This window comes from Biomphalaria glabrata, chromosome 6 (assembly GCF_947242115.1).
Source record: "Biomphalaria glabrata chromosome 6, xgBioGlab47.1, whole genome shotgun sequence".
Classification (NCBI taxonomy): Eukaryota; Metazoa; Mollusca; class Gastropoda; family Planorbidae; genus Biomphalaria; species Biomphalaria glabrata.
The window spans coordinates 34,547,153-34,560,136 of NC_074716.1; the positions used below are offsets into that span (position 1 = coordinate 34,547,153).

Genomic DNA, 12,984 nt, shown 5'->3' on the forward strand with positions numbered 1-12,984 from the left:
AGGCAAGCTTTGTTGTTAGCGAGATGATACCAAAGGCATCACGACCATTCACTGAAGGCCAGTTTGTAATAGAGTGTATGCTACAGGCGTGTGAAATTATCTGCCCCGAGAAAAACAAGCTCTTCGAAGGCATAAGTTTGTCTGCGAACACAGTTACAAGCAGGATCACCGAGGCAGCGACAAATGTTCAACAGCAACTGTTAATTATGATCTAGGTTCACAGTCAGCAATAAACAAACAACAACCATTAGTGTCATGGCGGAGAATGATACTTTATTATATTGAACGCGTGCACCTTTGCGCACCATATCAACATCCCCTTTTCTTTAAAAAAAAAATTAAAAAAATAAAACATTTCGGGGAGTATCATAGAAAAAAATAAAACAAAACCATAACATAAACAACTAAACATAACATACATATATACGCTTCAATGAATATGAAACATATCACATTTAAAAATCAACATTCAATTGTTCATTAAGACACATAGTCATTGAATCTTGTCGGTTTCTTCAACTGATCCCTTGGTCGCAGGGAATGATGAGTTGATGAGTGGCGAATGTGTTGATCATGAGTTCTATTGTCCTGTATATTGTCATCAGTATCGGGGAATATATCTTCTTCTGTTTCTCTGTTCAGGTTGATATGCACTCTGTTTCTTTGGTACACTGCACCATTGTCACCTCGAATAATGTAAGCTCTCTGGTTGACTTGAGACTGGATTCTTCCACGTCTCCATGTAGGGTCATTAGGAGATTGGAAATAGACCATCTGTCCAGTTCTCAGCTGACTTAAATTTCTTGACCTCTTATCATAAGATGTGTTTACACTCATCTGACGTTTTTCTTTCCTTCTCATAATGTTCTCTTGACATGTAGAAATCTTAATGCTACTCCTTTTGTTTGGTATCAGTGTTCGAGTCATCCGACCAAAAAAACATCTGAACTGGGCTTAGATTTGTGTCTTGCCTTGGAGTATTTCTAAATTCCAGAAGAGCTTCATAAGCATCTGACTTTGATTCTCTAGATTTCTTCATTATGTTCTTCAAAATTTTAACTGCTGACTCAGCCTTTCCATTGCATTGGTGGTGTCCTGGAGAAGATTTCAAATGAGTCACTCCCCATTCCATCATAAACTTGGAAAAATAGTCCGATGTGAACTGAGGTCCGCTATCAGATATACAGACTTTGGGCACCCCATATCTTGCAAATAAAACTTTCAGTTTCTTTATAATTGTGTGTGTTGTTGTCAACTGCATGTTTTCTACCTCTGTGAAATTTGAATAATAGTCCACTATAGCTAGATATTGTTGGTTACACATTTGGAATAAATCAATTCCAATCTGGTCCCACGGATTAGAACCTATTTCGTGCTGTATTAATTATTCTCTCTGATTTGCTGGTTTATTTTTCTGACAAATGTAACATGAGTTGGCTATTTCCTGTATTCGAGCTGATAATTCAGGCAAGAAAACTGTTTCTTTTGCTCTTCTTTCCATTTAGTCTACTCCCAGATGTGCTGCATGGAGTTTTTCTTCTATTTCCTTGCGAAGTGATATTGGTATGATTATTTGTTCTCCTTTCAACAAGAGTCCGTCTTCGTATGTTAACATGTCTCTTAGTGAAAAATATTGTTTGAGTTCAGGTAAACTATTATGTTTGTCTGGCCATCCATTTACGTGAAAAACGTTTCAGAGGAAGTCCAGAAGGAACTACTCGACCTGCAGTGTGACACTGTTCTGAAGCAAAAATACGCATATTTCTACCAGTTTCTTCCCAGAGAGAAGTTTCCAAACTTATTCTGCGCAGCTGCTAGAATTCTAGCGATGTTTGGGAGTACGTACGTTTGCGAACAGTTTTCTCCAGAATGAAGATCAACAAAACAGCATTACGATCAAGACTGACTGGTGAGCATCTGAGAGCAACCTTGAGGCTTGCCACTACACGCGACTTCAGGCCTAACGTCGATGATCTGGTCAAACGCTCTCAGCTGAGTGGACAGAAACATGAGTGACGAGCCTTCTGCAATAGGCCTAGTTTTTTTTGTTTTTTTTTTTGGTGGGGGGAACTACAGTTTCTGCTTTTTTATTAGTGACAGAGACAACGTCAACTTATTTTAGTAAACTAAACTGCCTGTGCATGTAATAAACTACACTAAATGTAATTAATAACTATAAAAACTTTATTTTAGCATTTAACTGCAGTGACAGTAGTGCTCGTAAAATTTAATGAAAAAACAATTCTGACCGCTGACTGGTTGTTACTTTCCACTGCGGCCCACATGCTGATATGAGTTTGAGACCCCTGCTCTAGACTAACAATAATAAAGCGCTGTGCGACTAGAAATATCTTGACTTATTGTTTTTGTTTAGCGCTACTTCATGCTTTAATTTCTTACTACGTTATGATCCTATCATTTGTCTGGAAAAGAAAGGAAGATTGGGGGAGGAGGTGCACGGGATATCTGGGTGATCGCTTTTTTTTTTAATAAGTATATTTATATTTTTAAATAGGTGAACGACCTAAATTCGAACTAGTGGGCTAAAGCCTTCTCAGTCTTATCAAGCCAACACAATAACTACTCTGCTAGAGAAGAGCTTGTGAGCATACGAAAGATTGTCCTATTTCATGTTTGTGTTCACGATATTAAGCCTCAGACGGCGACTTAAAAAGCTTATAAACCACTTAGTAAGTCAAGTAAAATTTCTTTCCCTTGTTCGAGATACCAAACAAAATAAATAATTACCAATAGTTAATTAACTAATTGGTTAATTTTTTATATTGATTCTTGTGTTGTCAGGTGAAAGAAATAATTGTGCGAAATTTGAGCTTGATCCGAGATTTGGCTGTGGTAGAAATAACGTGTAAGCCTACAAACTTTTTACCAGAGTGAGTTGATGTAATTATAGCTTGGTAATACAAAAAAAAAAAAAAAAAAAAGGGATGACTCCATGGAAAAATATAACAATATACAGCCTGATAACAAATGTTATGACTGAGACTGACTGGTTGTACATGGTATGCGCTATATACAGACAGTCATTCAGTGGTCTCGATATAAGGCCCATGCAGCCAGATGGGTTCGAACACTGTCCGTTGCCATCCCCCGTCGTCCTGCTGGATGTAAATTGAAATAATTATCTTCAGAATATCCGAAACATGTAAAACATTTTACTTTTATAATCAATGGGCATAGTTGGTGGATAATGCTAGTATACTATATTTCGTTAGATAAAGCTACCGATTGTAATATTACCGTATGTAGCCTCAAATCAGTATAGTGTACCGTCTACACATTGTAGGCCTTGAAAATCGGTAGGCTACAGGCATTAATTTTTCTTTGAAAGAAAAAAAGTTTTCTTTGTACTAAGAAGCCTATACGTCATTGTGCAAAAATGGAAATGTCTACAGTCTACATAAAAAAAAATCTGTATTAGATCTAGATCTAATCTTTGTATTTCAGGTTGCCACGATGGTATATGATAGGTGTATAAAACATAACAAAGAGAAATACACAAAGAACTTATGCCAAGTACAACAATGTTAAAAATAGCTCCGATGTTACATTCGGTTAAGTCCGTATAATACGAGAAGAAACGAACATTCATAAGTAGGGCACGGGGCATTCATGAGGATGACGTAGTCGTACGGTACTAACAATACGTACTTCAAACAGAGTGGTATTCTAGCAAATAACATAGTTGTACAGAAGAGATTTCTGGTTTTATAAGGTTGGTAGGCATAGCATATTTCAGAACGATTGAATATGAAATTACCATGCAATAACGTTCATATTTTCAATGCATAGACTAAGTTGTGACTTTGTTTTGGAAGCCTGTGTTTTTTTGTTTTGTTTACATCTAGCAAGCCTTGCGCCTGCGCAGACAGTCTTCTTCGAGTATGTCTCAGCTGTTCTGCACGGAGCATTATGAATCGTGAAACAGAGCGCACCATTAAAGAATGCCTTTTTGTTGCTAAACCCTATATGTAAAACTAAGGGGTTAATTTTTATTGAATTTATTTTTGAATGAATTGATATTTGCGAAATGAGAAATTGTTTTGGTGTTATATAAAACTACAATTATTTACCCAAATCATAATTCCTAAACCGTGCTTATTTGTATTCTGTTCCAAACATTGAATTTGCACTTAGGAGGATTTAACATGGCGACCGTCGCTGAAGTAACACAAAGGCTTAATATTTCACAAAGATTTACCCGTCTTGTTTAGCGATCTGTGTGTGTTTGTGGTACTGTTCTGTTCTTTCTATAGGAATACTGTTTAAAAATGGATCAACAATGTTGACTTAACAGTGTACATTTTATTCACAGGGAGGAAATCTCATTTTCCTCCAGATACTGTGTCATTTTTTTCATGAATAAAAATAGATCAAGAATAGAAGAGTCAGAGAAAGAAAGAAAACATCTGCATGATTTCGCGCGTGAAGCATCTGAACATTCAAGAATACACAAGTGAATTGTCTCATTTTTAAAGTTAATCTTAGCTGTCAAGCCTCTCTAGTTTTGGCGTCAAACAACCCAGGGTGTGAATGTCAGCAGCTACCGTCACAATCAGCATTATGCCTGTTCGACACCATGGGCATTGTGGTGTTAATACCAATTGGATAAGTAAGATTTTTTGTCAATCTGTTTTCTGAATCAAAAACTAAAAATTCATCTGATACTAGGTAATAGATCTACTTAGTAATAGGGTAGATCTAGATCTTATGGAACTTATAGCCATAGCCATTTTATAGCTATAGATCTATAGACACTATAGTAGTTTATCATACTTTAATCATAGTTTTATGCTATTCGGACACCTATAGTCAGTACAGGCCCAAATTTGAAAGTTTGACTTTGACAGCGCACATTTTTAGAATTGTTTGACATAGAAAAGAAAATGAAATGAAGTATATCAAAATCTTTTTAGTTTAAGGAGAATAAGGATGACTACTTATGTTTGTACCCCTAACCTATATTTGTTAAATATTCGTTCTGACAAATTTGACCCGACATTATTTGATTAGATTCCGGACACCATAATTCCATAATTTATTTCGGACAGTCTCTATATTTAGGCATCAATAAACTCAGATTTTAATTCTATATTAACATTAACTAAATTTTAAGATCTCCAGGCATAGCCCCTCACATTAAATCCTTAAGATGTTTTCAAATTATGCATTTATAAATACGAACACAAAAAATATGAACCCACTTATTCTACCTAAATTAGGTCACTGGGATACTGACTTCTATACTGACTTTTAGACTTATTTTATGTTTGCATGATTAGATGTGTGTTGAATGTTTGTGTTTTGTTTATTAATTTAATAAATTTCTAATACAGAGGATCTTTTGTAGTATAGTACAGGCTAGGATGGCCATTCTTGCCTAAATAGCTGAATCCTCTATATTCTCTCTATAATATATAAATCTAGATCTATCTAGTAGGTCTAGATCTAAATCTAGGAAGAGATATTTGCATAGAAAGAAAACTACTTTAAGAGATCAATTTAACATTTTTGATGGCAGTAAACATAGCAGCAGATATGGAGACAGCCAAGAGTGATGCTGAACAAATTCAATTTAATCAAGCCCAGTCTCTACTCATGACACAAACATGATTATAAGCCAAATCATGAAAAAGTAGCAATTTGGTATATACAGTGGTCCTTTTATAAAATGTTTTACATGTTCCTTCCACCGTTTGAAATTGTCATGTAGACAAAGCACTTGGAACCCTAAGGCCAGCAAAAGCGAACAAGAGCTCCCTTCCACTGGCTTGAATGAATCGTGCACACCTCCCATACACCGTTCTGTCTGATGGGGGTGAGACTTGGGGTTAAACTCAAAGTTTAGTTTTGCATTCACTTCCGGTGGGCACGGACACTCTGTGGACTCGCTGACTAGAGATGCTGCCAAATGCCACACCACCGGGACCCCCGTCGTTTTCTTTTGATCTACAAGGCTAACTGTGCGGGATAGGCCATTTGAGGGACGGCGCCTGGACGTTGACAGATTGCTGTGGGAGCTCTTTTACATCCCCACACAGTGCAATAGGGTTGTTCTCACAACCTTTTAGGCACTCCCACAGGAGCTTTGTTCTGCTACCCTTTGGCCTAGCTGTCCCCTCTCATGACGTTTCCACCCGGGCGCCACGATGAGGCAGGGTAGTGTGCCCAGGTACATTTACCTTCAGAGTTGAAGATAAGTTACTTCCTAGTCCAAACCTCCCAAAGGATGACAGGGGAAGGGAGCATGCAGGCTTTGAACCCGGGACCATCAATAAATCTAAAGGACAGTCCAACATGCAAACCGCATGACCAGGCAGCCTTCCTTGACTGATATGACTAATTGTCCCTTGACATTTAAAGCATGTCTGACTTTTGCAGAAGGGATTTATTAAAATAATAATAATGGAAAAAATACTCTGCCTTTTTTTTTAAAAAACATCACTGGTTTTCACATGGCTAACCAATGTATGGTACAGTATTGGGTAAAAAAAAACACCAGAATACATCAATACCAAAATTTCTGGAAGCTGATTGGATGAAATAGATGTTTAACACATAAACTGGTTAATTAATAGACTTATTTAGCAACATCACAGATTGTGGGGTTTAGTTTGTTTCTATATTATTTCAATTAATTGGCATTCATACTTTGAGGTGAGTGACAAAGACTAGACAATGTGGCTCATTCTGCATTAAACTTCAGTTAAATCGTTGAACGGTCTGGACTTAGTCTTTCACTTGTATTTTGTTTTGCTTATCCACACTCGCATTATTTGAAATACACTCATACAAGACATTCCAACATCTCCTGGATAAGTAAAAGTTCTTAATAAAATTACTTAAAATGTTTAGGGAGCTATAAAAGAAACAGGTAGCTTGTAAAGGTTAAAGGAATGGGACATTTTTAAAGAGATTTAAAGTCTTAGAGGATGTCTTGCGATACTGTTCAATATCCAAAAATCGCATACATGTTTATGAAATTAAATACTGCCTCTCCACTTCCCGAAATTTGACTTTTGCTGGCAGTGTTGGGAGTATTATCCCCTGCGAAAGTCAAAGGAAACACAAATCAAAACCTAAATGAGACCTTCAATGTATTTTGTATGGTAGAAATACACCCAGGCAGAAGCTACATTGATCAGCATGTTAGCAGTCTAAGACAAGAGAATGGTACTGGTACTGGAGAACTGATACCTACCATGTATGAAAGAATTGAACATTTCCCAAATACCACTTCAAACCAGATACTGTCATTCTACCTTCTCAAGACAATCTCAGTGACCAAGTTAAAATATCATACCCAACTTCACTACATGGTTACATAATATTATGCAATGAGTGATTGTTTCTATGGTGACAGAGGTTAGCGATTGGTTGGTGCATATACAGTGTGAATTAGGAATATGAGGTAATTTTTTTTAATGCAGATGTTGAGCTTGGGAGACAAACTCACGAGATTTTTTACAATAAAGACATGTTTCTGTAGTGAGTTAGATTTTGTTTAAAATAATTTTTTTTTTATTTCATTCCATCTCAAGTTGAATTTGTCTAAATTGCAATAAATCACTTTGCTACTTTTTAAAAGGCATTTACCCAAGTGATGCACATAGAAAGATTTAATTGGGTAGAATCACTATAAAATATAATTTGTGTTTTAAATGCACTATGGTCCAATCTCTTTTATGGACCAGTGGGGGAAGGGGTAACTGGGAGAAAGTTTCTGTGCTGCCTTTAGGTGCGAAGAAAACAACTCAGCTCAAGTTGGGATTTGAACCCACACCATCTTGGTAGGTAGCCAAGTGGTTTTTGCCACTCAGCCACATGAGAGTTGAGTCAAAGACTCTTGGAACTCTAGCTAGCCCCATCTGCCTGTCTGAACAAAAACTGTTCTTTCTGGGGAAAATTCACTGAGAAGCATTGTGCCCGCGCCCCCCACTTCCCCCAGTTACAAGACAAAGGAAAAGTGCAGAGTATTTTAAAAGTGTCTTTGTACATTTTCTTATTGATCTTACAGTAGGGTCTCATCTTGGCAGCAAAGATGACCTCTTACAACAAATTTTGCACTAACTAGGTTGTCCACCTTGTTAAATTTTTCCTCTGCCATGCAATTTACCTGTGATTGTTAAAAAAAACAACTTCATCATACATAGTGAAGCAAAGCAAGGATGTTTTCTGGCTTCAACACTCTTATCTTATAAATTACAGACATACCTTTAAAAGAGAAGATAATTATGCCCGACACTAGGGGTGCACAAATAACACTTTTTGATACTTATTTAGTGTCAATATGCTGTCTTAGTAAGTTGCATTAATCCATTCTGGCTTAAAAATGGTCAATGTCTATCAATAAATTCAGTGTCATGGACTAACCAAAAAGTAGGGGATGTTTAGGTCTCTCTTTAAAGATAGCCTTGGTGAATGCACATATAACCTGCAGGGTTTACAAAGGTGCAGTGTTTACACATGTATTTTACTCATGAACATAGCCGAATGGAAATTATGGACATATTAGCAGGTCTATATTCCTCCTATTGTTTGCTGTGTGGTTGTGAAATGTATATTGGAGCTTTATGAGCATCTCATTATAAGCCTCAAGAAAACAAATAGTACCTTCCAATAATAGTACTTGTGTACAGCTAGTTTATGGCAAGTGTGGGCTGTACGATTTTTTTGTACTATTTTTGTGTGGTGTACGCGTGAGCAGGTTATATGCATGAAAATATGGTAATATCTACTTTTATCTACATCAAAGTTAACTGGCTTACTGGACTATGAAATATAGTAATGTACTCATGTTTGTGTAACAAAAGGTCACTCTTGTAGGTGTGTGTTTTATAGTCCAGCTTCCTAATTGAGATTAATCTTGAGTAAATCATACCTGTTTAGAGCTGTGGCTTGTAGTCCAGCCCCCTAATTAAGATTTATCTAGTAAACAAACTCCGTTCTCTCATAAGGTGTGATCTCTAGACAGTGTCAACATGTAGACATTATGTCCATCCCATTTTTCTTAATGTGGTCACCTGTCTTTCTATGAACTCAATGTGGTGGACTAAACAAGTAAAGGGGATTAGGAGTTGTACATCTTTACCTCTGGAGATGTGCATGCACAGCAAGACAGATGTCTGGTCAACATGTTAATTGCTCAAAGGTCAAGACAAAGTAAAAGAAATGTGCCAGCCATCACAGCTATGTACTTGATGTACATTTATAATGTAAAGCTTCCATTCTGTTTATATTGTTACGAATCTCACTATCCAGGCTCTCTGCAAACTGCACCATACACCACCAACTTAAAGAACTTGACAACTCAGGGCTCCAAAGTAACGTAACACTTTAATGGTTGAATAAATAACAGCCAATACTGTACAATTGGCAGCACTTAACACAAGACTGTACAAATATCTCTTCGATAACACCGTACCGCCGTATCAACTCTTGCACTGGCCTCTCCGTCTCGTTCCGGGCTTGCACTGGGTTCAACAGTTCAGGACTGACTTCACACACTAGGCTCGTTGTGTCGGACTCGATCGCAGACCAAGATCAATACGCCGTTCGTCTCAACTGTACTTGACAGTACTCCGCACTGAACCGTCGTAATGCTTCGTACAGAACCATACAGCTGAACTGTGCTGTAGTTGACTGGACTGTAGTGAACCGGGCTCTGAACCGTCTTGACTGCGTCACCTCCTCTCTTATACAGGGTCCCTACTGGCCTTCTCGAACCGGACAGAACGCCGCTCCACGTTTCTAGGTGGTCAGATGACTACAACTCTCGTGACGCTCCTGAGCTCTGTTCACAATGGCGATCTTTCCCGAACTGTCCTGTTGACACTCGACTCGGCTGACCGTCGTAGCTCGTCACGGTTGACCGCTTGTCTAGCGCTGGCCTGGGGCGATTTGCGTCGGCTGACTACACACACACCACTACCCCTCTCTGTGCCACCACCAAGTTTATAACAATATTAACACGCCTTGTCTTTGGATTAAAAGATGTTTGGTGTATATTCATATATATTTAAGCGCATTATTATCTTTTAAAAATAAACATAAATACATTCCATAACACATTAACAGAACCATTTGTACTTTATACTATCCTGCAGTGATATTCAGTTGGATCCAAATATGGCTGGATATTTAGCCAGAATCAGAGCTACTATCTGGTGCAGCTCTATCCTACATATAATTTTGTAGGTCACAGTTGGGGCTGCGCAGCCACATGAAATACTTCGGACTCGAAGACAAGCCTTATTATTATTTTATTTATATATATATATTTTATATAATTAATATATATATGTATAATATATATATATATATATGTTAGTCTAGTCTTGCATATTAATTGGAGACTAGATAAGGTTGTTTTAATTGTTTAAACATTATGTTCACATTTCGAAAAACAGTAAGCTTGTAGTAGAACTAAAAATAGACAACGAAGTTAAAAATATTCTGGTTATTTCCTGTCTATTAGAGAAGCTAATTAAGAGGGTATACAAAAAAAGACAATATTATATGTGGAATCAGTAAGTTTCAAGCTTCATGTTGAGTCTACTTTTGTTAATGTAAATGGAAATTAAGCTATGGGTATATTACATGTTAATAGTGTATGTTCAATCTGTGCATGATTTCTACTTGAAGGATGAAATGGTTTTATCTGGTAAAGAGGAATTGGATTTGTTTTTTCTTGACTTAGACAAGGATTCTGGCCTACAATGAGATATTGGGTCATCAAATTTACCTAGACATATTCATCACCCAATTCCTTTTAAACACTAGATCTAGAGCTAAATGTGTAATACTTACTAATAATCTCCTTAATTATATCTAGAATTTCATTTTTAATATAGACAAAGAAATTATCAATAATAATGTCAAAAGTTCTTAATGATAGAATCTATGCTAAACTAGAACTTTTCATCAACACTCTTTGGTACCAGTATATTCTGTGCATATATGCATTTGTTAAATCATTAGAAAGCATTTACCTCTAGATTTGACAGTGAACTTTGAGAAGTTAAAGGTGAAATGAAAATTATAACCGTCTTATTAGATACATTCTATTGCAGATGAAAAGATAGTGGTGACACATTATTTGAAATGCGCACACAGAAAAATCTCTATTCACTTACGTCCCATTTCTTAATGACCTGCATAGTTTGCGGTCTAACAATAAGTATTAAGAATGTATTAAATGAAATGCCATATGGGCATCATGAAGATGAACCACGTTGCATGCATTTTTTTAAATTCACTGTTGGAAAATGCATGTTATTGGATACAATAATATAAAAATGAAATAAGATCAGCTCATCTTAGTGAGATGTTGACAAAACACTGTCTATGTCATTGCATTTAAAGATACACATAAATGTCTGTAATTTTGTTACATTTATGTGTATTTTTAATTAAAAAAAAAAATTTAATGGATTGAGCAAGTAGTGATAATTCTATTCTTCTTTTATTCTTCAATAACTTTGTAATAATTATTTTACAATTTTATGTTTTTTTCAGGCATCATGAACATGCCAAACCAAGGTGCACGTCAAGTCTTTCTTTATGATCATGGAAGACCTCATTGGTCCCAGGGAGGTCCTCTGTTCTATGATCATCGTGTTCCTCCACCCCCACCACCACAGATAGGAAACTATCCCAATCCTCAAATTCAAGGGCCATCCCCACAGTGGGTGCGAGGCCCATTCATAGGAGGTCCAGGACAAGGACCGAACCAGCAACAGTTTGATGGCTTTGGTTTAATACCTTGGGGTAACCAAGGAAATTTTAACTATAACAGGTAACTAGATCAGATCTATGGATCTGCTATCACTTACACACTGGCTACACCCATTGAATTGTTCCCATGGCTAGAACTGCACCTTCGTGTTTTTTATTTTTTTATTTTAATTAACAGAGCACATTTTGACATACTTTTTATCCTGTGAATGAGTGTATCCGTTACAATGAAATGTAAGATTCAGCTCTCTTTCCTTCTCTCTTTCTAGAACCCACATTTTTGTTCAGTTTTTCACCCTGTGCATCATAATTTCTCTGACAGACGTTTGACTTAAAGACATGCTTTATAATGCCCTCCAGATACACATATGCTTTTAGCCAGTGAATTCTAGTAGTAGGGTCTATCAATTTTACTTATCTGCTCCAAAATAAAATAAAATACAAAGGTCTGATAGAGCTTGTGGTTTTTCGTGAATAGCGGTCCTCAGGTTGTGAATCTATCAAAACCAATTCTTAGTGAGCACCTAGGAGGTAAAAGAAACCTGTGTAAGAAATTTGATGCTAATATTTATGACAGTTTAAGATATCTTGTGATCAATGAGTGGTATTTTTGCGTATACACGGTAGATTAAGGACAAACTGCATTGATTGATATAAACAAATGTTGATTAAGTAGTTCTGAAATCATTGTAACATCTTGTTATCTAAAACTAAATAATTTAGTTGTCAAACTATTCAAACCACAAAGTATGTAATAATAAATAGTATCTAAATAAAATGTCAGAAGTAACAATAGGAGCAGAAATGTCAGCAGAAATACTAATCTTTCCTAGAATAGTCTTCACAGTAAATTTGTATACCATTATTTGTGGTCTGGGAGGCACGGTGGCTGTGGTAAAGTGCTTGGCTTCCAAACTGAGGGGTCCTGGGTTTGAATCCTGGTGAAGACTGGGATTTTTAATTTCAGGATCTTTAGGGCACCTCTGAATCCACCCAGCTCGAATGGATGCCTGACATTAGATGGAGAAAAGTAAAGGAGGGGTTGGTCGTTGAGCTGGCCATATAACACTCTTGTGAACTGTAAACCACAGAAACAGATGACCTATATATTGCAATTTCTGAAAGGGGAACTAGTTGTAGTCCATTATTATCCATTTCACATCTTTCTTGATCTGAGACTTGATGATTGGCAGTTAGCTCAGACAATGGCTAAATCTTCTCATTCTATTG

General features: G+C 36.7%; 1 protein-coding gene across 2 annotated transcripts in view; it reads left to right on the forward strand.

The window, feature by feature from the left end:
- Positions 1-3,619: 3,619 nt before the first annotated feature.
- Positions 3,620-12,984, forward strand: part of LOC106062997 (uncharacterized) — a 28,516-nt gene continuing 19,151 nt past the window's right edge. The window contains exons 1-2 of one of the 2 annotated variants that reach the window (XM_013221309.2): positions 3,620-3,733; positions 11,536-11,815. In XM_013221309.2, the coding sequence (XP_013076763.1) occupies positions 11,541-11,815 (275 nt within the window). In that variant the 5' untranslated portion in view covers positions 3,620-3,733; positions 11,536-11,540. Of the gene's footprint in view, positions 3,734-3,926; positions 4,631-11,535; positions 11,816-12,984 lie in introns of those variants that run through there. The other variant, XM_013221308.2, reaches the window with a different exon arrangement.